Source organism: Cynoglossus semilaevis, chromosome 6, assembly GCF_000523025.1.
Source record: "Cynoglossus semilaevis isolate Cse_v1.0 chromosome 6, Cse_v1.0, whole genome shotgun sequence".
Taxonomy (NCBI): Eukaryota; Metazoa; Chordata; class Actinopteri; order Pleuronectiformes; family Cynoglossidae; genus Cynoglossus; species Cynoglossus semilaevis.
The window spans coordinates 13,350,066-13,374,129 of record NC_024312.1 but is presented as its reverse complement, the minus strand read 5'-3'; the positions used below and the strand labels follow the sequence as shown (position 1 = coordinate 13,374,129).

General features: G+C 43.6%; 1 protein-coding gene across 1 annotated transcript in view; it reads left to right on the top strand.

Moving 5' to 3' along the window:
- Nucleotides 1–15,808, top strand: part of LOC103380304 (filamin-C-like) — a 25,865-nt gene extending 10,057 nt beyond the window's left edge. Inside the window, exons 7-44 of the mRNA XM_025056353.1 lie at nucleotides 571–826; nucleotides 984–1,110; nucleotides 1,204–1,340; nucleotides 1,427–1,620; nucleotides 1,708–1,821; nucleotides 2,138–2,281; nucleotides 2,420–2,543; nucleotides 2,720–2,880; nucleotides 2,998–3,088; nucleotides 3,183–3,352; nucleotides 3,455–3,572; nucleotides 3,669–3,931; nucleotides 4,015–4,612; nucleotides 5,667–5,840; nucleotides 6,682–6,844; nucleotides 6,929–7,257; nucleotides 7,352–7,475; nucleotides 7,632–7,788; nucleotides 7,879–8,068; nucleotides 8,170–8,193; nucleotides 8,292–8,533; nucleotides 8,619–8,718; nucleotides 8,819–8,959; nucleotides 9,116–9,244; nucleotides 9,358–9,531; nucleotides 10,367–10,531; nucleotides 10,633–10,836; nucleotides 10,934–11,086; nucleotides 11,189–11,311; nucleotides 11,422–11,670; nucleotides 11,760–12,029; nucleotides 12,223–12,360; nucleotides 12,500–12,615; nucleotides 13,371–13,503; nucleotides 13,600–13,776; nucleotides 13,958–14,176; nucleotides 14,750–14,971; nucleotides 15,087–15,808. Coding sequence (XP_024912121.1) covers nucleotides 571–826; nucleotides 984–1,110; nucleotides 1,204–1,340; nucleotides 1,427–1,620; nucleotides 1,708–1,821; nucleotides 2,138–2,281; nucleotides 2,420–2,543; nucleotides 2,720–2,880; nucleotides 2,998–3,088; nucleotides 3,183–3,352; nucleotides 3,455–3,572; nucleotides 3,669–3,931; nucleotides 4,015–4,612; nucleotides 5,667–5,840; nucleotides 6,682–6,844; nucleotides 6,929–7,257; nucleotides 7,352–7,475; nucleotides 7,632–7,788; nucleotides 7,879–8,068; nucleotides 8,170–8,193; nucleotides 8,292–8,533; nucleotides 8,619–8,718; nucleotides 8,819–8,959; nucleotides 9,116–9,244; nucleotides 9,358–9,531; nucleotides 10,367–10,531; nucleotides 10,633–10,836; nucleotides 10,934–11,086; nucleotides 11,189–11,311; nucleotides 11,422–11,670; nucleotides 11,760–12,029; nucleotides 12,223–12,360; nucleotides 12,500–12,615; nucleotides 13,371–13,503; nucleotides 13,600–13,776; nucleotides 13,958–14,176; nucleotides 14,750–14,971; nucleotides 15,087–15,274 — 6,801 coding nt within the window. The 3' untranslated portion in view covers nucleotides 15,275–15,808. The remainder of the gene's footprint in view (nucleotides 1–570; nucleotides 827–983; nucleotides 1,111–1,203; nucleotides 1,341–1,426; nucleotides 1,621–1,707; nucleotides 1,822–2,137; nucleotides 2,282–2,419; nucleotides 2,544–2,719; nucleotides 2,881–2,997; nucleotides 3,089–3,182; nucleotides 3,353–3,454; nucleotides 3,573–3,668; nucleotides 3,932–4,014; nucleotides 4,613–5,666; nucleotides 5,841–6,681; nucleotides 6,845–6,928; nucleotides 7,258–7,351; nucleotides 7,476–7,631; nucleotides 7,789–7,878; nucleotides 8,069–8,169; nucleotides 8,194–8,291; nucleotides 8,534–8,618; nucleotides 8,719–8,818; nucleotides 8,960–9,115; nucleotides 9,245–9,357; nucleotides 9,532–10,366; nucleotides 10,532–10,632; nucleotides 10,837–10,933; nucleotides 11,087–11,188; nucleotides 11,312–11,421; nucleotides 11,671–11,759; nucleotides 12,030–12,222; nucleotides 12,361–12,499; nucleotides 12,616–13,370; nucleotides 13,504–13,599; nucleotides 13,777–13,957; nucleotides 14,177–14,749; nucleotides 14,972–15,086) is intronic.
- Nucleotides 15,809–24,064: the final 8,256 nt, after the last annotated feature.

Here is a 24,064-nt window from a genome sequence, read left to right as displayed (position 1 = left end):
AAAAGGGAGACTGTGCCTATGGCTAAGCCAGACTGCCCCAAAGCTTCCCTTTGCTGCACCACGTTGTTGCCCCTGTTTGCATTTTATGTTGTGGCCAATGTGGGTTTTTTTTTTTTTCGCTCTCTGCAGCTATAGGTTTAGTGATGAGATGCTGTTTTTTCCGTATAAATATTTCACAGACTTTACAGTTTCAGGTTGCATTTTTGTGCTGTTGAAATGTTTGTCTCAATCCCAGCCAGCATTTGTGTGCAGAACTTGTGAGTTCTTAGTGGTCCAAATAGAAATGTGGGAAAGGACAACCGGTGAGTCAATGTGGAATCCAAAACTTGCCCAGTTCCACTCCATGCCCACCTTATATCAATGAAGCCCAAGTAAAGTGCTGGCTGGGATCAGATCCAAAGTTGCACCTGTCATTTCAAGCCTGCAAGTCAACATTTCCGACTGACTGAATGAAATGTTGTTAAAAGCTCTCTTGATGCACTTGAATGTACTGATGTACTGTCTTTGTGTTGCAAAAAGCCTCATTCTCATTTGCAGGTTATGTCCTTCAACCTTTAAAAAACCTTTTAGGAGTGGAAACTTTTATTGCCCTTGCTATTACTAACAGCTGCCAGCTGCTGGCTACTCTCATTTACTTTTTGTTTGCTAAACCTTTCTTGGTTAAATTCCTTCTTTTTCTTTCTTTTAGCTATGAATCCAAACGCCTGTAGAGCTACAGGCAGAGGGCTTCAGCCTAAAGGTGTGAGAGTAAAGGAGGTAGCAGACTTTAAAGTTTACACCAAGGGAGCAGGCAGTGGAGCTCTGAACGTCTCAGTCAAAGGACCAAGTGAGTCAGACTGCTCTTTCATCTCGGAATCTTTCATCTCGGAATATTTTTAGCAATTATTTTTTTGTCTTTGTTGTGCTGCAATAACTCGGGCAAAACTAAAGTATAAAAAGTGCCTTAAACATTTGACTTTTTATGTTTATGTTTTAATCCTCAGCCGGAGCAGAGGAGCAAGTCAAAGTGCGTGATGCAGGAAATGGTGTGTACGAATGTGAATATTTCCCCCTTAAACCTGGTAAATACACAGTCAGCATCACATGGGGAGGCCAGCCTATTCCACGCAGGTAGAGTCTGCTTTTCGACTCCAGATATTGAATACTGGGGGAAAAAAAGTATAAAACTTTACCTGTAATCTGATGGTATGATGTTTGCTGCAGCCCTTTCGAAGTCGAAGTGGGTGCAGAGGCTGGTCTTCAGAAGGTGCGGGCCTGGGGTCCTGGCCTAAAGACTGGCATGGTGGGTAAATCTGCTGACTTTGTCGTTGAGGCCATCAACACAGAAGTAGGAACTCTAGGTGAGACACAGAAAAGATACTTCTCAGGAAAGAATATGATCTTTTAAAAGACTCAGATCTGATGAGGAAATGCCATCTTTTCTCAGGCTTTTCTATCGAGGGTCCATCACAGGCTAAAATTGAATGTGACGACAAGGGTGACGGCTCCTGCGACGTACGCTACTGGCCCACAGAGCCTGGTGACTATGCTGTCCATGTGGTTTGTGATGATCAAGACATAAAGGACAGCCCTTTCATTGCCCACATCCTCCCTGCGGCCAATGACGTCTTTCCTGAAAAGGTAATTTCCACTCACTGAATTATCAACCAAATATGGGAGTGTAAACAAGTCATGTTGTCAATGTTTAAATACTTCTTAATGTTGCAGGTAAAAGCCTATGGACCCGGTCTGCAGCCAACTGGTGTCACTGTGAACAAACCGACTGAATTCACCATCGATGCACGCATGGCTGGAAAGGGTCAGCTCAAGATCTATGCTCAGGTAAAGCGAGTAGGAGCTTCATTTTTACAATTCATATTTGTAAGAAAGAATCTCAAAGAGGTTGTTTTTTTGTTGTTGTTTCTTTCTGTCAGGCTGTTTGTGAGAACTGTGAAATTAAAATTTCAAAAAGACAGATTTAGTTCAAATCTTTCAAAATGAGACACGGTTCTTCAGATAAAAGGAAGACATACTGGTGTTGATTTGAGAGTTAATTTGAGGGAAGAGTAGTAAAAGAGTGCATTAAATGGTCGGATCGACTTTTTGTATCAGGGTATGTGTAAACGGACACAGCTGACGTGCTTTTGTATTCTTCAAGGATGCTGAGGGCTGCACAATCAATATCAAGATCACAGACAAGGGAGACGGCACCTTCCTGTGTGTGTACACTCCTGTCAAAGCCATAAAACACACCATCATTATTACCTGGGGTGAGGTCAATGTACCCAACAGCCCCTTCAGGGTAAGGAACACACATCCATGAAAATACACACTTATGACTTTTAATGATACAGTACTTTACTGTTTGAAAACGTGAGAATTGCAGCTCTGCTTGAGTCACTTCACTTCTTACACCTCAAGCATCCTGTGGCTTCATTAGGTGCTGGTTGGAGAGGGTTCTCACCCAGAGAAAGTCAAGGTCTATGGACCAGGAGTGGAGAAGACGGGTCTTAAGGCTAACGAGCCGACATACTTCACAGTGGACTGCAGTGAGGCTGGTCAAGGTGAGTTTACGCAAGAGAATATTTGAAAAAGAAAAAGAAAAAAAAGAAATGGTGGAATTAGCTCCTAAATTATTTGGTATAGCAGTATAGTAAAAAGTAAACAACATATATTAAAAAATGGAAAATTGTATTTTGAATGACCTTGTAAAAAAATACCCATTCTATGGCACCATTAGGAGACATCAGCATTGGCATCAAGTGTGCCCCGGGGGTTGTTGGTCCGGCAGAGGCAGACATTGACTTTGACATCATCAAAAATGACAATGACACCTTCACTGTCAAGTACACTCCCCCCGGTGCAGGCAAATACACCATCATGGTATTGTTTGCTGACCAGGTAAGAATAAAGTTCCCAGTGGCGCTGGCACTAATGGATTGTATTCTATTAGTTGTGACATGGCTGATTTTTATATAATTCTTTCCTGATGGTATTTGTAACAATGTTCTCCACCAGGAAATTCCCGTCAGTCCATTCAAAGTCAAAGTAGATCCTTCTCATGATGCCGGCAAGGTGAGAGCTGAAGGCCCAGGTCTCAATAAAACAGGTGAGATTTAAGTGTAGTTACGTGACAGAAAAGATTATACAGTCAATGCAGTAATAAACACGCCGTAGTCTAACACAACACGCACATGTTGTAGGAGTGGAGGTGGGCGCTCCAACCCACTTCACCATCTACACCAAGGGAGCTGGGAAAGCAAAGCCTGAGGTGCATTTTGCAGCATCGGGCCCAGGGGAGGCTGTCCGTGACTTTGAGATCATTGATAACCACGATTACTCCTACACAGTCAAGTACACTGCTCTTCAACAGGTACTGGAGGTCACTGCCTGGAGTCCTTTGACATTAAACAACATTAAGCATATCTGCACAAGAACTCATTGACATTTGGTTTTTTTCGTGTCTTATTTCCAGGGGAATATGGCCATTTCGGTGACTCATGGTGGAGACCCTATTCCCAAAAGCCCCTTTCACATCACAGTCGCACCTCCCCTGGATATTGGAAAGGTGAAAGTGGAAGGATTAGACACCAGTAAGTTACACACACACACACAGCTTAACTCCTGCCTATGAATGTAAAAGAACTTGAGAACAAAAGTTGAGTATTTTGTTTTTCTCTTTCCTTCAGAAGTGGAGGTGGGCAAGGATCAGGAGTTCTCAGTTAACACAAAGGGAGCTGGTGGGCAGGGAAACGTAGGTGTCAAGATGACCTCGCCCTCGGGCCGACCAATTCCATGCAAATTGGAAACTGACAAAGCCAAAGGAGTCCACAGTGTCAAGTATTTTCCTCCAGAGGAGGGCCACTACAAGGTTGATGTCAGCTATGACGGCAACCCGGTGATGGGAAGCCCCTTTGGGGTTGAGGCAGTAATGCCAGCTGATGCTTCAAAGGTAAAAGCCTGAAACGTCGGACATGTCCTTTAAATATTATTTCTTCAGACCATGGACCGAACTTGTTTTTTCCTCCATTGCAGGTGAGAGCCTTTGGCCCGGGTCTTAAGAAAGGCATTGTTGGCCAACCCGCCCCATTTACTATTGACACAAAGGCAGCTGGTGCAGGAGGTCTGGGCCTGACTGTGGAAGGTCCTTGTGAAGCTAAAATTGAGTGTCAGGACAACGGTGATGGCACATGCTCAGTGACCTACCTGCCTACTGAGCAGGGGGAATACGCCATCAATATCCTGTACGCAGAGCAACACATTCCTGGTTCTCCATTTAAGGCCGCTGTGCGTCCAGCATTCGATCCCAGCAAGGCAACAGCGTTCGGTCCTGGTCTAGAAAAGGCCAGAGCAGGCGAACCAGCTACCTTTACTGTGGACTGCACCAGAGCAGGTGATGCTGAGCTCACCATAGAAATCGTGTCAGACAATGGGGTCAAGGCTGAAGTTCACATCCAGAAAACCGCAGACGGGACCTTCTCCGTGACATACATCCCACCATTCCATGGCAGACACACCATCACCATCAAGTACGGTGGACAAGTCATCCCTCAGTTCCCCAAAGTTCTGCAGGTGGAACCATCCGTGGACACCAGCGGTGTGCATGTGTATGGACCAGGAGTGGAGCCCAGAGGTACGAACGAGAAATAAATCTAATTCAAAGGAGTGGAGCCCAGAGGTACGAACGAGTTTGCAGTACAGTACACACTTAATATATTTATTTTAGGATGAAATAAATCTAATTCAGAGTTTAAAAATGAGTTGGTCACTGGTAAAGTCATATTGGATTGGATTTAGCTTCACCACCTGGTGAAAAAGATAGAACACGTTGTGTCTTCAGTTTGCTAATGTACTATAAACAGGGTAACCAAACACTCCCATCTCTGATTATTTAAAAGCTTATACACATCAAATAACGTCTATAATTAACATTTCGAATGCATATAAATAATCATGTTATATTTTCTTCCAGGAAATGTGTATCATAATTAACTGAATCCAACTTGCTATTGTTAGCCACAATTAGTCTAATAATACAGAACCTAACCACAGCCAATTTTGTTAGCAGTCTCTCAATTAAATTAAAAAAAATTAAAATTAAAATAATTATATATTAAGGTGTGTTGCAGAAAATGCAGTAATCTTAGGGATTAGAGATTCTGCCTAGGTCTTTTTTTTCAAAGATATATTTTAGACATTGCTATTGACTTCCCTCCATACAGTGTCACCTGGCACTCTCTTCTGCCTCTCCTTTTACACGCAACTCTGAATGGAATAAAGCATTATAAGATGAATAAATGAACTAGAGAAAGCACTCTGATTGGCCAGACCTCTGTTAGGGCTGCTCAATTTGCCTCTGTGTCAGTACACTCAAAGGACAATCTCCTATGTAGGTCGCCACAAAGAAAAAAAAAAAAAATCACATTATTTTCTTTCCATAACTTACTGCCCCAGAAAACATAATCAAAAACCACTTATCCCTAACCTTTCGAATCACCCTACTCGAAAACATTACAATCATTAGAAGAAAAAGGCTTCTCCCTGGCAGAGGGGACTAATTAAAAACAGCATTTACTGTATGTACAGTATCTGTTGTCTCAAAGGCTTTTAATGTACAGTGCTGGGACTGCGTTCAATGTCACAATTTCAATGTCACTTAACAAAATGAATGGCTCTTCTATTTCAAGGGGTCCTTAGAGAAGTCACAACCCACTTCATCGTTGATGCCCGAGCCCTCAACAAGGTTGGAGGAAATCATGTGAAAGTACACATCATCAGTCCGTCTGGCACCAATACTGACAGCTACATCACTGATAAGGGAGACGGCACTTACCGAGTGGAGTATACAGCATTCGAGGACGGTAGGAAAAAAAAAAAAAAACACAACACATAGCACGTCATTTATCTTTGGAAAGCCGTGTGATTAGGGAATCAAGAATGATGTATCTAAGAGGCTTAAGTGGCAACATTTACAAAACTACTTTTTTTTTTTTTTATTTATTTATCGGCTGTCACTAAACAGACAATTCCACATAGACCGGATGAATAAAAGAGCGCACACAGACAGACACAGAAATCACTAACAGTTACTTGTGTGAGGCGCCATTTGGGAAAAGAGCAGAGGAGTGAGAAAAGAGAAGCTGAGAGAGAGAGAGAAAGGGGTAAAAATACAGAGTGATGCAGTGAAGCAACGGTTTAAGAGAAGGGGGAGGGGGACAGGGAGAGGGAGAGGGAGGGTGTAAGGCAGGCAGACAAGCTCTGTTTTATAAATAGTGTCTCTGGAACAGAAGCTCTTAACCAGGCAGGTATGTGTGCTGAAGGCTGCCTGATCGCAGCAGTATCATAGCGTGAATGACAGGGGATATTAATAGGGACAAAGCTAAGAAATCACAGAGCATTTTTTAACACCAGACATGCTCTAATATCATAGAGTCACTGGGAATCTGGCATACAGGCCCAAAGAGAGGACTCTTTCAGAAAAATGCTGTAACAGAATAATGAATAGAGAACAGATGCAATTTTTTTTTTTTTTGTACGTTTACCAGAACGCACCCATTAGAAGGAACTGTTTATAGAAGAACAGATGTTTGTCTCCCTTAAAGGGAATTTTTCCGTCCTACAATTAGAGCCAGTTGCTAATATTAGAACATATATATTGATTTTGATAAAACAAACAAACTGACTGAGTCTGCTTGGATGTAGGAATACATCTGGTAGAGGTGCTGTACGATGACGCTCCCGTACCTAAGAGTCCCTTCAGAGTATCTGTGGTAGAGGGATGCGATCCAACCCGGGTTCGTGCCTATGGGCCAGGTCTGGAGGGAGGAATAACTAACAAATCCAATAGTTTTACAGTGGAGACCAGGTACCTTTGGAATTTCATTTAAATCAGACATTGCTGATCTGGAATTTGTGAATAATGTTATTAATCTGTGGCTTTTCCTCTCAGGGGCGCAGGTACAGGAGGCCTCGGCCTGACCATCGAGGGAGCTTCGGAGGCAAAAATCTCATGCAAAGACAATAAAGATGGCAGCTGCAGTGTTGAATACGTGCCATACACTCCGGGAGATTACGATGTCAACATCAACTATGGAGGTCACCCAATCCCTGGCAGTCCATTCCGTGTGCCAGTGAAAGACCCTGTGGACCCCAGCAAAGTGAAGTGCACAGGTCCAGGTCTAGGTACCGGGGTGAGAGCCCATATTCCACAGACCTTTACAGTAGACTCTACTCAGGCGGGACAGGCCCCACTGGACGTCAAACTCTATGGCCCAACAGGTGAGGACAATCTGGACAACAGCTGAAATCCCATTAACGTCTTCAAACGTGTACTTATATTAGTGAGTTTATTTCTACTGTGTCTAATTCCTAGGTACTGTGGAGCCACTAGGTGTGAAAAACAATGGCGACGGAACTCACACAGTTCATTACACTCCAGCACAGGATGGACCGTACACCGTAGCGGTCAAGTATGCAGACCAGGAAGTACCTCACAGGTAGAGTAAGAGTTGTTAGAAACCTCTGAGCCAAGCAGTAGGTGCTGATATATCTTAATTAAAGTCTTGGCCAGGGAAGGGAAGTGTTGCCTGAGTACACTTGCTGTGTCTTCTTCAGTAATTACATTCCATGATTGTGCTGTCCTTTCTCCTCAGTCCATTCAAGGTAATGTCTAAGCCTGGGCACGATGCCAGTAAGGTGCGTGCCAGTGGCCCTGGTTTGGACACCAAAGGTGTGTCTGCTAGTCTGCCTGTCGAGTTCACAATTGATGCACGTGATGCGGGAGAAGGACTCCTCACAGTGCAGATTCTGGTGAGTTCAGCTCCACTCGGCCCAAGACTCATAAATAATTGACTCTTGAGTTGTCAAATAAGACAAGTGTCTACGTCTTTTCCCTGACAGGACCCAGAAGGCAAACCAAAGAATGCAACAATCCAGGACAACAGAGACGGCACCTACACTGTATCATATGTGCCCGACTCCACTGGGCTCTACACCATCACTATTAAATATGGTGGAGATGAGATTCCTTATTCTCCATACCGTATTCAGTCCCTGCCAACAGGAGATGCAAGCAAATGTCTTCTCACTGGTGAGGTCAACAGTACTACTACAGATCCATGATGAATCACTGTTTTATTTATGGATAGGAAAATACACTTGTTTATTTATCACTCGTCTTCTTTCATCCAGTTTCCATTGGAGGACACGGCGTGTGTAAGTAATGCAGCCTTCCTTGAATTGTTCCTATGTGAAGTAAAGCTGCATTTATGCAGTGTTCTTTTTTAACTGCTCTCCATTTCTGTCCTTGACAGCGAATCTCCAGAAACTGCAGACCTCTGAGGATACAGTCATCACAGTGGATGCTAAGGCTGCTGGGAAAGGCAAGGTGACCTGTAAAGTGCTGACCCCACAGGGAGTGGAGCTGGACATGGATGTAGTGGAGAATCGTGATGGGACCTTTGACATTTACTATACAGCCCCGGAACCAGGGAAATATGTAATCACCATCCGCTTCGGGGGGCAGAACATCCCCAAGAGCCCCTTTCACGTTGTGGTGAGTAAAAGTGGTGAGCTTAGTGCTTTGTTGTCGTTAATTGTTTCCATGAAGCTAATTATTTCTCTTCTCTCTGTAATGGCAGGCCACAAACGAACCGGTGGCCCCCCGTGACACAGTGGATCCTCTGTTCCGTCCTCTTAATTTTCTGGTCCCCTTCACACCTCAGCAGGGTGAAATCTCAGGTGTGACATAATTGTTCACTGCAGTGTGTCCTACACAACACATGCCGCACAACACATTGTTTAGGTCACTGATGTTCAACCATGTCACTATCATTTCCAGGTGAGGTGCGAATGCCTTCAGGCAAGACTGGCCGCCCTCATATCACTGACAACAACGACGGCACCATCACAATCAAGTACCAGCCCACAGAGAGAGGCCTGCATGTGATGGATATCAAATATGATGGCAACCACATCCCAGGTCTGAAACCCGCCACATCGTATTGACAACATGTGGTTGTCATCTTAGGAGACGACCATGATTCATTTTTATGCTAAACGGAAAAAAGAAAAACTCACACAGAGGAAGAACCTTTTTGAATCATAATTGTTTTGCAATGATTATATATCCCCCTAGGAAGCCCTCTTCAGTTCTATGTAGATGCTGTGAACAGTGGAGTGGTGACAGCCTATGGTCCAGGTTTGAGTTACGGCACGGTCAACAAGGCTGCCACATTCACTGTGGTCACACAGAATGCAGGAGAAGGTAAGGGAGCTACAGGACTGTGGATGTATGATAATGACAACAACCTTTATCCAAAATTTACAACACCACAGGGCAGACAGAGAAGACAATAAGAATATGTATTCCTGCCTCAGGTGGTCTGTCACTGGCAGTAGAGGGTCCCTCCAAGGCTGAGATCACCTGTAAGGACAACAAAGACGGTACCTGCACTGTTTCCTACTTGCCCACAGCTCCAGGAGACTACAATATCATCGTCAAGTTTGACAACAAGCACATTCCTGGCAGTCCATTCACTGCTAAAATCACGGGTGAGTATATACACTGTACACGCAGAGACTTTTCTAGGCATCATTTTTGCCTTTGGTAGAGTATGCTAGCATGCGTTGTTAAATTAATTTTTTCCTAAAGAAGTGCCATAAAAAATACATGTCATAACAGACACTTAGTCGGGGGTAAATTAGTGCAAAAACGCAGAAGTCAGGCTGCCACGGCTTGGGTACCATTCGTCATGACATAACGCAAACTACACCCTATATCATTGTACATTTAACACAGTTACAGTTTCATCAAAAAGGATCTTTAAGTTGTGTCACATGAGACCAACAAGGGTGACTATAAAGATTTATATCCTTAATTATCCCTTTTCTCCTGTGAGCTCATTCTAAGCCCTTCCCTTCACCCCTCTCCTTGTTGTCAGTAATCACAGTGTATGAATGGCTGCACTTTAATGGACATTCTTGTGTTTTAATATTTATTTACTTATTTCAGCTGTTTTAGTCTGTATGTCCCTGTTCTACGGTGGTGTACGGCACCGTGTTTTCAACTTGGTTGCTTTTAAATGTGCCCAACGAATAAAACTGCATTAGATTGGATTACTTTTATTGGCCGCTAACATCTTTTGAGTTGCACAATTGCCACTTAGTGGGTTAGTTTTCCACTAGGAAAAACCCAGGAAATTAAAAAAAAAAAAAGAAACTACATGCAGGGGGCGCAACATGACTGAAGAAAAAAATCGCTGTCATACACTTTTGGTGTACTATTTAAATGACTTAAAACTTTTGACTGATTTTATGTTTTGAGTTTTACAAAATCATGAACACTCATGCCTGACATGTATCTAAACGATGCTTTTTTTCTGTCTAGGGGATGATTCAATAACCAGGACGTCTCTATTGAACGTGGGCACAGCAGCTGATGTGTCTCTGAAGATCTCAGAGACTGATCTGAGCTCTCTGACTGCCAGTGTGAGAGCGCCTTCAGGCAACGAGGAACCCTGCCTACTCAAGAGACTACCCAACAGACACCTCGGTGAGATACCGTTAGATTTATGTCACACATTAATTGGATTTTCATTTCACTTCATCTACTTATTACATATTTCGCCCCTCACTCTGCTCTTGCGTTCACAGGCATCTCCTTCACCCCTAAGGAGGTTGGCGAGCACGAAGTAAGTGTGAGGAAGAATGGCTTGCACGTAGCTAACAGCCCTTTCAAGATCATGGTGGGACAGTCAGAGATTGGCGAGGCCAGCAGGGTCAAGGCCTTTGGTAAAGGTCTGGTGGAAGCACACACTTTTGAAATGGCTGAATTCTTTGTGGACACGAGGAATGCAGGTAAGGTACCTTGCAAAACTATGATGTACAGAATTTACAAATTTACTTTTTAAACAGTTGTTTAAAGGGTTGTAAAATGTTTTTTTTTTTTTTTTAGGTTATGGAGGTCTTGCGTTGTCGATCGAGGGTCCGAGTAAAGTAGATATCAACTGTGAAGATGTGGAGGACGGGACTTGCAGAGTCACCTACTGTCCAACCGAACCTGGAAATTACACTGTTAATATTAAGTTTGCTGAAAAACACATTCCAGGTAAGAATTTGTACAGTAACTTTTTTTAAGAAAGTTTAAGAAAGACAGATATGTATATTTTACTTTACTCGAGACTATATGCTCTGCACTCTTGTCACGTAGGGAGCCCTTTCACAGTGAAGGTGACAGGAGAAGGAAGGATTAAAGAGAGTATTACTAGAAAGAGACAGGCATCCTCCATTGCCTCAGTAGGCAGCACATGTGGCCTAAACCTCAAGATTCCAGGTGAGAAAGAAGCTGTGCAGGAGTTGAGAGAGCTGCAGGCAAACTGCTTGAAATAAATGGAGCATCTTTACACTCACATTTGTATACGTGCTGCTTTCTCCCTCTGCCAGGAAACTGGTTTCAGATGGTTTCAGCTCAGGAAAGACTGACCAGGACGTTCACCCGTAGCAGCCACACCTACACTCGCACCGAGCGCACGGAGATCAGCAAAATCCGTGGTGGAGAGACTAAGAGGGAGGTACGGGTGGAGGAGAGCACACAGGTGGGAGGAAAAGGAAGCCCATTCAGGGATGTTTTTGGAGACTTCCTGGGCAGAGAGAGCCTCAGCAGCTTCGCTGGCATCCCCGCCAGACCTGAGGGTGAGGGTTCAAATCTGGATCTATCCGTTTTGAATAGCAAATACACTTTGAGGATTAAATTTAATTTTTTTGTTTCGCTGCACATCCAGTTGAAAGTGGCTCCCAGGCAATGACAGCTCAGGTGACCAGCCCCAGTGGAAAAACTGTGGATGCCGACATCATGGATGGAGGGAGCAACACATACAGCGTCCGCTTCATCCCACAGGAAATGGGACCCCACACAGTCAATGTCAAATACAGGGGGCAGCATGTCCCCGGGAGCCCCTTCCAGTTTACTGTTGGGCCCATGGGGGAGGGAGGAGCACACAAGGTCAGGGCAGGAGGACCTGGACTCCAGAGGGGTGTGGCTGGAGCCCCAAGTAAGTTCACAGTCTTGAAATATGTTGAAGTTAGTATTATTTATTAATTTATAATTTCTTCCAAATCTAACTTAGCAATATCCCTAATGTGTATCCTCAAAAAATCATTGTTACCTACCATTATTTCCACCTAACGTAAACCAATTTTACTATTATTATCATCATCATCACTCTCTTGTTTTAACTTCATCAGCTGAATTCAGTATTTGGACCAGAGAGGCCGGCGCTGGTGGACTGTCTATTGCTGTAGAGGGCCCTAGTAAGGCTGAAATCTCCTTTGAGGACAGGAAGGACGGCTCTTGCGGAGTCTCCTACATAGTGAAAGAACCAGGTATAAATCTCTGACAAGGACAATTTCAGAATGCACAACTATGTCTCCAACGGCTGTGAACTAGTACTTCAGCAGTTCTCGCTGTACTTCCTGCAGTCGCTACGGTAGTGAAAAGTAAACAACCTCTCTGAATCCCCAGGTGACTACGAGGTGTCAATCAAGTTCAACAATGAGCACATCCCCGACAGCCCGTTCATCGTCCCCATTGCTACGCTGTCGGATGAGGCCCGCAGGCTCACCGTGACGAGTCTGCATGTAAGCATGCACGCACGAAATTAAGAAAACAAAAAAAAAACAAAACAAAACAAAAAACACAACACATTTTGATGCAGGATAAACAAAGGGAAAAATTAAAAGCGATTGTTGATCATTCATTTTTAGCATTCTTCACACACGATTTGATGGCCAAGTTGGGAACAACAGCAAAGGCTGGATATAGTGATGCTGGCCGGCAGTGAGGGTTGGATTAACTGTTCCCTGCCAATATGGGTCAGCACAAGCTGTGCAGTGTGTAGTCAGTCAGTAGCATTGTGTTTCAGTGTGAGAGAAAGAGAGAAGCGAGTGTAGGAAGATAAAGATACCTGCGACAGTCCACATTGTTGCTGTCCTCCCCTGGCAGAAGCTTGTTTTATTTGCTTTCAGCGCTTCCATCACAGCTGCCAACGATGCCAAAACACATGTATTTAGTTCACCGCAGTGCCAATTCGGAGCGCTTTTGTTCTACACTAAAACAACCAGGTGAAGTGCAACATCAAACCAAACATTTTAAAATGTCACTCTGCCTCTCGTAGCTGCAACAAACGCGTATCGACCTGTAGGGAGAATCTCTAAACGCCTCGTTGTAAACTTTGACCTTTTCTGCCTCTCATACGAAACCACTCCATCTATTCTCGTTCAGGCCGGATGAGTCACATGCTTTGTGTCCCTGAGAGTACTGGCACTCGTCCACGCACACTCTAACATAATGCACTTCAGGGTGGGCTGATGATATTTCTCCCCGTGTTATACAGGAGAAAGACCTGAAGGTAAACCAGGAAGCATCCTTCATGGTTCAGCGAAATGGGGCAAGAGGTGTGGTTGATGCAAAAGTCCACACACCCTCCGGCTCTTCTGAGGAGTGCTACGTCACTGAACTAGACAGCGGTATGCACCAGAAAGTACAGCACAGAATACTCATGTAGCTGTACGAATACTGTTGCATTTGCATAACCTTCGTCCTTTTTCGTTTCGGCGTTTCAGACAAGAGCGCAATCCGCTTTATTCCACGGGAGAATGGCGTTCACTCAATAGATGTTAAGTTCAATGGGTGCCACATTCCTGGAAGCCCCTTTAATGTGCGGGTTGGAGATCCAGGCCTAATTGGAGACCCAGGAATGGTGACTGCACATGGACCTGGACTTCAGGGAGGAACTACAGGTTTGATGTTGGATCTTTGTTTTATGAATTTGTTGTATTAAACGATGATTTATGTCCAAACACTTTAGCTTTTCTATTTATCATTAAATTCTTGTGTTGAGAGTTGAATAAAAATCTCAAATTTAAAAAAAGGGTTATTTCACCATCTGTTTTCCTCCCACTCCGTCTCGTTGTCTTACAGGCGTGGCTACGGAGTTTGTCATCAACACCTGTAATGCAGGCTCAGGCACTCTGTCTGTCAACATCGACGGTCCATCCAAGGTTAAGATGGACTGTCGGGAGTGTCCCGAAGGCTACAAAATCACCTACACACCAATGGCACCTGGCAACTATCTCATCACCATCAAATACGGCGGGCCGCAGCACATCGTGGGCAGCCCTTTCAAAGCTAAAATCACAGGTTGGCTTCACAGTCGTTCTCCCATCTGATCTGTGGATCACAGATGACAAGTGTCTCACTCGCGGAACAAATGTCCTTCTGAGTAAAGTGTGGAAGTCAGGAGAATTTTGAGTCATCTGGGTTTATACTGCTCAGTGTACATTTCCTGTGGAGACTGCATTTTCCAGCCCCTGCAGTGATAAATACTGACGTCTTGCTGCATCAAAATTGTATTTTACAAATTTGTTATGTTCCCCGGAAATGCATAGAAAAGTTTACTTGTATTTTTCGGTGAGCTGAAACACGACGACTGTCCATAGTTGACACTTTTCCTGTAGAGAACAATTTTCTCACTGAAAATCGCAGTGACTGCAGTGCTCTTCCGGAGAGTAGACAGAGTAAAGAGGACTTGGGTGGTTTTCTTCAAAGCAATTCATACACAAAAGGCCAGACAGGTGGACTTCCTTTATGCTCCGAGGGAGTATTGACCTGAATGATCAACCCTCCACAGATGCTTCTTTTCCTCTCTAATTTATTGGTCCTTGTCTTGGTTCTGTAATTAATGTTCTCACTGTGTCTTCTTTTCATCTTCAGGCGTCCGACTCTCAGGGGGGCACAGTCTCCACGAGACTTCATCTGTTTTGGTGGAAACAGTTACCAAGTCTTCCAAGGTGGGAGGTGCTTACAGCGCCTCCTCCACCTCCAGCTCAACGAAGCTGTCATCTGACGCCAGCAAAGTGGTGTGTCGCGGAGCGGGTCTGTCTAAGGCTATGATTGGACAGAAAAACAATTTTACAGTCGACTGCAGCAAAGCAGGTGAGGAAGTCGTGCATGTGAGACAGATACCTTCGACAAGAGTATAAATCTGCGGACTGTGAAATCAGTACAAAAGTTCACACTCATTAAATCCCCCTCTCGCTGTTCCGTCTAGGTACCAACATGCTGATGGTGGGCGTACATGGGCCGCAAGCTCCGTGCGAGGAGGTGTACGTCAAACACATGGGCAACAAGCTCTACAACGTCACCTACACCGTCAAGGACAAGGGCAGCTACACTGTCATTGTCAAGTGGGGTGATGACAACGTCCCTGGGAGCCCCTACAAAGTCGCTGTACCCTAAAATAACTCGCCCATTGTTCCGTCTCTCACTCCACCCGCCCCCTTCAGCTTTTACTTATCACGTGCACGCATCAAAATACCCAGAACGTTGCTCTCCGGTGGATCCAACTTTACTAAAGCATTTGATTACAGTTTTGCTGATGAAACAGTAACTGTGGTGCCAAAGATTCTTTTTTTGTTTTGTTAATTAACTCTAATTTTGACATTCTAAGAATGCAGTCATCTTCAAAGTCATGCCAAGGCAACCTTACGTGATTTATAAGCCTAAGGGTGATGTTGGTTAAATGTTTTTTTTTTCTTGGTCCATTAAGTTTCTCCTTTCCATTTTTGTTGTGTTGTAAACAAAAAAAAAACAACAAAAAAACAACTTATATATGAATGCTGATAAATGTTGGAATAGTCAGCAGCGGATATGTGTGTGATGCATTATGGTTTTGTATGGTTTAAGCGTTGAGAAAAGTGGCTTTTTTTTTTGTTATATTAACCTATTTTTGGTAAGTCTTTGCAGACTTAATAAAGATTTTACTGCTTCCTACCAAATGAAAGTGACTGAGTTTGTTGATGTGTCACTCTGCTGGTTCAGCACACACCTTCGTTCAATCACTCGCACAAACACACACACACACACACACACACACAGAGGCATTCACAAAGTTACTTAAAGCAGTAAACCGAAGGGAGTGCCTCACTGATGCTTTAACAACCTTTATATAAAAAAACTGAAAGCACAGAAACAAGCAACAAGCAATCTCCCCAAATAAATACTTTATCTATACAACATTTCCAGGGATACTTCGTCGTTTGGAAGCTCGCATGAAGCTAGTTGTAACATAACTAATACTGTTACAATACCAATCCAAACGTGCATTTTTAAACGCGTTACCTGCATTCTTTATCAACCTGCTACTAGAAAGATATCAACAATGGTACGACTACAGTATGTAGGAGTAGGTGTCCTCTGTTGCCCACACTCAACATACATTATTGAAGACTTAGACACTGAAACTGTAAAATAACTCAACTTTTTCCCATAATGTCTTCATGAATCTCGAAGCAGTGGTTTTCCATTCCAACTCACATAATGAATCTCGAAGCAGTGGTTTTCCATTCAAACTCACATAACATACCCTCCCATATATCTTCATGTGTTTCTAAAAGTTCCAAACTTGTTTTTTTTTTCATGTTTCTGAACACTTGCGTCCTATATTGAAGGCTCTCCACTGGGTTAAATTCCCTAAATTCCCATACGCCATTTATACCAATCAGCCATCAGGTTGCATATAAAAAAACTCTTAACTGACTCATTTGCATCTTCCACGTGGCCTAATGCAATCACAAGATGGCAGCAAAGTCAAGCTTCCGCTGTGCGTCCACGTCTCAACCAAATGCACCACAACAAAATAGCCGTTGTTCTACGTGAAGATTAACTGCAGCGTGCTCAACACTGGGGAGCCTGCAGCGCACTGAAACCAGAGGCATCAGCTTCCATTGTGTGTGTGTAATTAATCCTGTTGTATAAGAGATGGAGCACCAGTGGTTTCTGTTGTGGCATCATCATGGGGGGGTAAGAGGGTGGTGGGTGGAGACCCTGCTGAGGCACATATCAACCACAGAGTGGGGAGGTTGAGCTTTTTGCTTGTCGGCCTTTATGTGTGTGTGTTTAATCAATTGTGTCTCCACCACAGCCTGAGTGTGTGTGTGTGTGTGTGTGCGTCCTCTGCGTGGTCTAGTCCTTGGTCCCTCAGTGAGTCAACCAGCCAGCCTCCACACACCACACTGACACACACCACCGAGCACCAGCTCCATTCTTCATGGAGAAGAGACTATAATTAGGTGCTAATTTTTGCTAGTTCCACTGTGACATGATGCTAGGGGCCACGGCCAGGCAAGACAGGGCGAGTGGGCGCATTTGATGAACAGTGGTAAGAGCTCGACTCCGGACCATCTGGCCAAGTGGCTGGCACTGGTGGACTGACGTTAGGACCAGTGTACGGCCCACCCACGTCAGTCTGTCCACCCTTTCCTGCTCCTCCAGACCAGGACTCGGGCGTCTGTCCGCCGCAACATGTTTATTTACAGTGGCCGCCAAGTGAATCACAAGATTCAGCGCCTGTCTGTGCAGACAGCAGCAAACAAGAAAGTAGACAGAGGGGGAGTCGTAGAGCGATGCCGTGGTGGTCTGAGGAGGATTAGAGGGAAAAGGATGGGATCACAAGAATTGAGAATGAAAAAACAGAAACAGACAGGGACAGGGGAAAAAAAAACAAAAAGACAGAGACAGAGACACGGGAAGACATTTGAATTGGAGAGAAGTTGACGTCACTGAATTTAGATCACTCTGCTGCAGGCTAATTTAAAATGTGCTATTTCATTGACAACATGCTAATACGGTGTATATTTTAACCTTCAAAGCAACCATGAACGTTGGACTTCCCTACATTTTTCCAAAATATTCTGATGTGAGTATTCAACATTTTGTTCCACTTATTCTTATTATATTTAAATATATATTATATTTAAATATAATATAATACATATATATTCTTATTAAGTCTAAACAGACATTTATTTTTAACATTAATAACTTAGCCAAATGCTAATGCTCACACTTTCCAAACCCCTGATAACTACTCAAAGCTGCACACTACTGTATAGCACCTTCATGGCATTCTCTTTCCGACAGGGCAAACAACATCAGCAGCTCGGAGTCAATGTGTTTCCCAGGAACAAACCAGCCTGTAAGCCTGTTGCCAAACCTTTATAAATAAAAGATCACAGGTCTCAGTCTATTTAAGGTCAGACTTTGCTTTAGCCATAGGAGAGAAGAATTACTGCTGACACACCGCTTTTTTCACATTTCTCTAGAACAGATCATCCACACGTGTGCTTGGAGAGGTCCCTCACTCTGTACGCCTTTCCTGGCACAGCCCCGTGCTGCCCTACGGCTGGACGTAATGATGAGCAACTCGGGGTTAAACGTCTTGGACAGGAACACATAAGCAAGCAGCTGGGATTGATCTGCCAACCTTCTGGTTGAAAGGATCTCTTTCAACTGGGGTCATCTAATCCACACGTGACACCACACCATTTGTCAGTACCACACAGACCAAGTAACAGTACAAAAAAGAAGTACAAAGTACTACTTTGGTATTGACATCATGATTCCGTACATTTTCGGACAAAAAGAATGTGAAGTAACAAAAATATATATGAATATATACTGTATCGATATAATATATATCTAAATACTGTATGTGTATATATAAAGCATATGTATATATGCATATATATAGTGTACGCATACACTGCATGCATGCACATATATAATGAATATATATATTTAGAAACATACTTTTCATACATAAATGCATGAAATATGAACTCCTACAAGTCATTAGTCCCTGCTTTTAGCCACTTTGTGTTCAGACTACCTGCACAAGTGCAAATCAATATGTCATTATATCATATACTCAGAAGCTACGATGACCCTGGCACTCTGATACTGTAATTACAAAAAAAAATCATGCTTTTTAAAAAACATTTTAAGACGCGTTTCCCAGGCCTCTTCAACAGTTTTGACAGGTTTTCTCATTTGTATTTACGTAAAACGTTCAGCTGTGTTAATTGTTATTTCCTCAGGTTTTTCAACCTTAATGAAAAAAAATTACTTCAGAGAAACCTGTTACAATATTAAAAGGTTTGCAACAGGTTTTGGTCGAGCTCAGTCTCTACTAAGTTTTTCTTTACAAATAGATGAGTGAAAGGAACCTGTCATCCTCCAGACTTTGTCTGGTGAAAATTCTAGCAGAGGTTTTTAGACGTTAATGTAGGATACACAGAGAAAAGGCTCTTATTTATGTATTGGTATATTGGTACTGGCAGTGACGCAGCTACTATAAGCTGTATGTTAAAAACTCATTTAAACTATATCTAGAAACTGATGGTTCTCCCAAACTGTTCTCCCGTGGGTCATTGGACAGTTAGCTGGTGTCAGACCCCTGACTAAAGATGTCCTAAAACTCCCTCCACGGTCACCAGCTGCCCTTCCCATTAACTTCACAGCTGTGGTAGTAGAAGCTGTGGCTGGCAGTGGCGAAGACTAGTGGTCCCACTGGTCTCCATTAGGTCCAGTATTCAGAATTATGATTAATTAAATCAGTAATTATCACTAAATTGGTTCTATCTGGCCCTCTCTAACTTACACACACACACATATTCACAAAATCCACTCCTTAGCCTTCACCCTTACCTTAACCTCACCTTAGACCTTGATTATATGCCTAATCCTAACGCTTATTCTAACTCCGACTTTGAACTGTTATTTATCTTATTGGAGACAGGTAAGGATAATATGTCCCCACAATTATAGCTAGAGCAAAACTACACAGAGAGAGAGAGAGAGAGAGAGAGAAAGAGAGGTGTAAGTGTTGTAGAGGCATGGCAAGCTAGTGCTCTGGGGGCAAAAATCTCATTCTCTGGTTCGGCTCGATCATGCTGACTCCTGTTCCCTTTCTCTCTGTCTCCATCTACACTGATCAAACCTCCTTGTTTCTCTACCTCTCTCTCTCCCCTTTTCTCTCTTAATCTATCTTGCCCACCCTTCCCCCAACGTAATTTCTCCTCTCTCTCACTAAATTCCAATCAATCCAAGCCCCGGCAGAGCCAGGGCTTTATTTCTCGTCTCACTTTTGTCACCGCGAGCCTCGTCCCCGGGCCTGATTCTCCAACCTCTGACCTTTATTTATCACTTCAGACTGTAGAAGAAATCCGTACAGACAGACAGAAGGCAGTCATGGCTCCTGAGGCGAAGAATTATGCGAAAGCTAACTGAAAATAAAACAACAAAAACCAAAATCTTCCATGGCTGAGTAAACAGACAATGAACAGCTAAACCAATATTTGCGCAAACAAATGGCTGCTCTGTCGGATTAATGAATGGACATGTGGAGAGAGCGGAGGCAGGAATTGGAGTAGGAATTCATCCATTCCGTTTCCATCCAAGCCCCGAGGCCTTGCTATGTAATTGCTTCATGCATAGTTGATCCACTGCATAATCAACCGACTACACTACTTTTTCCTTTTTTACTCCGTGCCACATACATTTGCAGGCCGCTGGTGAAGTTAAGTTTCCATGGGAAGCCCCTCATGGAGGTGGCTCATTCATATCCGAATGCTCATCAGTCTGCTTTGGAATACAGAAGCACACGTTAGCAGCCAACACTATGCTGTCCTGAGGTTAAGGAAGGACCACGCGGTGTTTTATTCATATAGAACAAAGATGAAAAATTCATGCTGCGGTGTAGTAGTTATGCTCTACTCTGTCTTTTAGCCTTCTGTACAACACTCGGATTAAATATCTGTTGAATGACGGCCATACATTGGTCGCCATCACATACCGTGGTCGTGTGTAAAACAATGCAACTGCGGGGAAACAGTTCCCTCGGGGCCGCAGCATGCAAATGCACTAAGCTGCTGCAGCCGACTCGTACTGTGCAGACACTGCGCTGGACCTGCCGCAGTACATGAAGGTATGGATTTGATTTGGATAGAAGCCTTGGACAAGTGATGCATATCAAAGATCCCCAGGAGAATATATTTTTCACATCGGCATTGGAGATCACGTGTATATACATAACATCACACCTGCTTTCTTCCACGTACACCTGTCCGCACAAATAAACCTGACCAACTCTTCCTGCATCTCACAGGTAGAAAAAAAAAAACAGCATGATGCGAAACGGTCTGGCTTCGTGAGGTGAATGAGCAGCAACAGCCCGAGGCAAGAGAAGAAAGCCTAAGAAGAAAATCGTTCTTTGGTATGAGAAAGGTGTGCTCAGACTTCTTTTGCGGAGCAGCAGGGACATGTCAGGGGCAAAATCCCCATGTCGCCGTCTCTAATTGGAGCACATCCCTCTGCCCTGTGCCTATCACACTACGGTGGAGGCAGGATGCTGTCAAATGGATACCCCCCCCCCCCCCCCGTGGAGTGTTTGTCCTTGATGTGGTGGATTGTTGGTGGCCCACGCTGAGGTTGGACTGCAGATTAAAGACAAATCAGAAATTGTGCTTGTCCTCGCCAAGCAAGAACTGAAAATTCAAGGGGAGAGAACAAGTACGGCTCTGATGGAGTGGATTGGCTAGGTGTGACAGATGTGTGTTAGTGTGACTGATGTGTTCTGGGTGAGCGGCCTGCGCTGGGTCACCAACAACAGGAACAGCATCAACAGAAGCCCTTCGCAGAAATACCTGGACATAAACGGATGGTGTGATTCTACGGTTGAGTGTCCACGGAGCTGAGTCAAAGGTTGATTTTTTTTTTTTTTTTGGGGATGTGTGAAGATTTAGTTGATAATAAGAATGTCATAATTACATGGGCCAGATCAGAAGTGTGGATGCTCAATGAGCTGTAAACAAGGTTACTCTGGTCCCCTTGGGGTAATTGTTTTGAAAGGCGACAACAGGCTGGTCCAGTGATGGCAAATTGGGAAGGGGTGGTGTCCTGTAATTTCCCAGACCACTGAAGCGTGTCATGTGTAGGCTGAAACCCAGGATGGTTTAAATCAAAGGTTGATACTTGTTTTTTTTTTTTGTTTTTTTTTTTTGGGTTCAGTTCTACTGTAAGTATTAAAGTCAGCGGTCTCAATCAGCCGTTAGCCTGAGAGATGATAGAATCTCGCGGGTCACTGGGCCCTACTCGTGCTGTCTTCTTACATTTCAATGAGCATGTCGATTCTTAGTGTAGGTTATTTATTCAGTCATGGCTACAGTGTGCCTGTGAAAACGGTGTTGCGTAATACGCACACAGGGGAAGGACTCCGTGGTCAAACGGCAAGAGCGAGCCTGACTAAAGCGCCTCAAACAACTATAACGAATTCATACAAGCCTAATAGTATGCAGTTCACATTCGCAGATACTCACTAATTCATCACAGCAGCAGCTCAGGCCAAACAATGCTGTGGCCCCTGAGCATTTAATGAGTGACACGTTTCCAAATATTAGAGCAGATTGACTGTTTACAGCCTAAACAGCAGCAACACTTAATTGCTGAATCCTATTAGCAGCAGGTCAGGGGATGCATGGTGGGTCCATCCTGCAGGCATGACCACAGGAGAGCTGCAAACAGACACGCTAGTCCTCTGATCCTGCTAGATCCCGCTCCCTCATTCATCAGCCCATATCACACCATGTAAGTGAAATTCACAGCCACAGCCTGGCTGCTGTGATCTCCCTCTGATCCATTCCTTTTACTGCATTTCATTCTTGGTATCTGTCTGGGAAGCATGGCAGACTTTAATGCATATTTTTTTTCTTTTTTTTTTTTTTTTTTTATTAAAACCCCAGCCACTCTGTTCTGAGGTTCGCTTTTGATTCCTCGGCTGCACGTAGGACTGAGAGATGGGACTAATCAGAACAACTCATTCATGCAGTCAATGCCATTTTGACTAACGTACGTGAAAATGCATTATAATGCACAGATACGGTGTCCAGAAGTCACAAGGGGTACAAATATTAAACCACCCACACAAGTGGACACACAGTCTTAGCCGTGTACACATCGTGGTTACGTCAGGACTGCTTCAAAATGCTTGCGTTGCAGGCACTCTGCCTTCTGGACATGTTCCCAGCCATGATTAATAATGTGTTGCTTGCATTATTTAGAGTCTTTAAAGTGAATGTCCCTTCATTAACATGCATTTTGCATTATCATGTAGGTTCAGGCCACATTAGTGTCATGTAGCCCCATCACTGCCCCTGTGAATTTAATTACGTATGCCGCGTTTGGTGTGTGTATCACGCTGCTGCTGGCTTTTTATGAGGACATCATGTCTCATAATGTCATTAACGTCTTACATCAATGTGACAATTTACGTGAGCGGAGGAATGTGATGGCAGGAATTATTGTAATAGTGATTTTACAAACTATAAATAAACTATACTCGTACTCATAAACTATAGTTTATGTGAGTTTTTGTGAGTATTACTGGTGGGGTGCAAGTACAGTAAAAATGGTTGGTTTTGGTTCTTTTTTTTTGTATCATAGCTTTTCAGTAGCATCGAGCTAATGCTAGCCCTAGTTTCTGTACTTGCAGTGACATGTTTAGCATTGAGGAAATACTGCAAAGTAAAGTAGTGCAGTAATGAGAAAACCACTTATCACATACAGTGCACACGCCCAAACTATCTGGACTTCACATTCCGTGAATCGTATACAGTACACATAGCTTTAGGTGCATCACTGCCACCTACAGGGCTTGGTTCAATGAGAAAAAAAATATGGTTCAATGCATTACTTTATTACATTGTTTTACTGTAATTAATTTATTGAAACGAAAACAATCAAATCTAAATTTATATTCAATACAAATCATACTCGAACTTACAATGCTATATACTGGCCAATACGTTAGATATATCTTGACAATGCTGATTAAAACCCCTCCTGCCCTGAGAACTGCACTTATTCTTTGTGACATTCTCTACAAAATGCTGGAAACATTTCTCAGAGAAATTGGTCCTCACTGGCATCAGAGCAGATTCCTAATTTTTTAAGTCTGGTACTTTGCTTCTGTAGCTACCAATCTGCTTCAAGGCTTAATGAGTTGAGGGTTTACAGATGTCCTTCTGCAGACCCTGGCTAAAAAGTGCAGTAACTGGAGTGGGTATTGCCTTCCTTCTAGTTCCAACCAGTCTGGCCATTCTTCTGTGACCTCTGGCATCAGCAAATGTTTTGCCGCAGCCTGGAAAACAGTTGCCTCAGTGGAATTTTTCATTATTTTTAAAACATATTTCT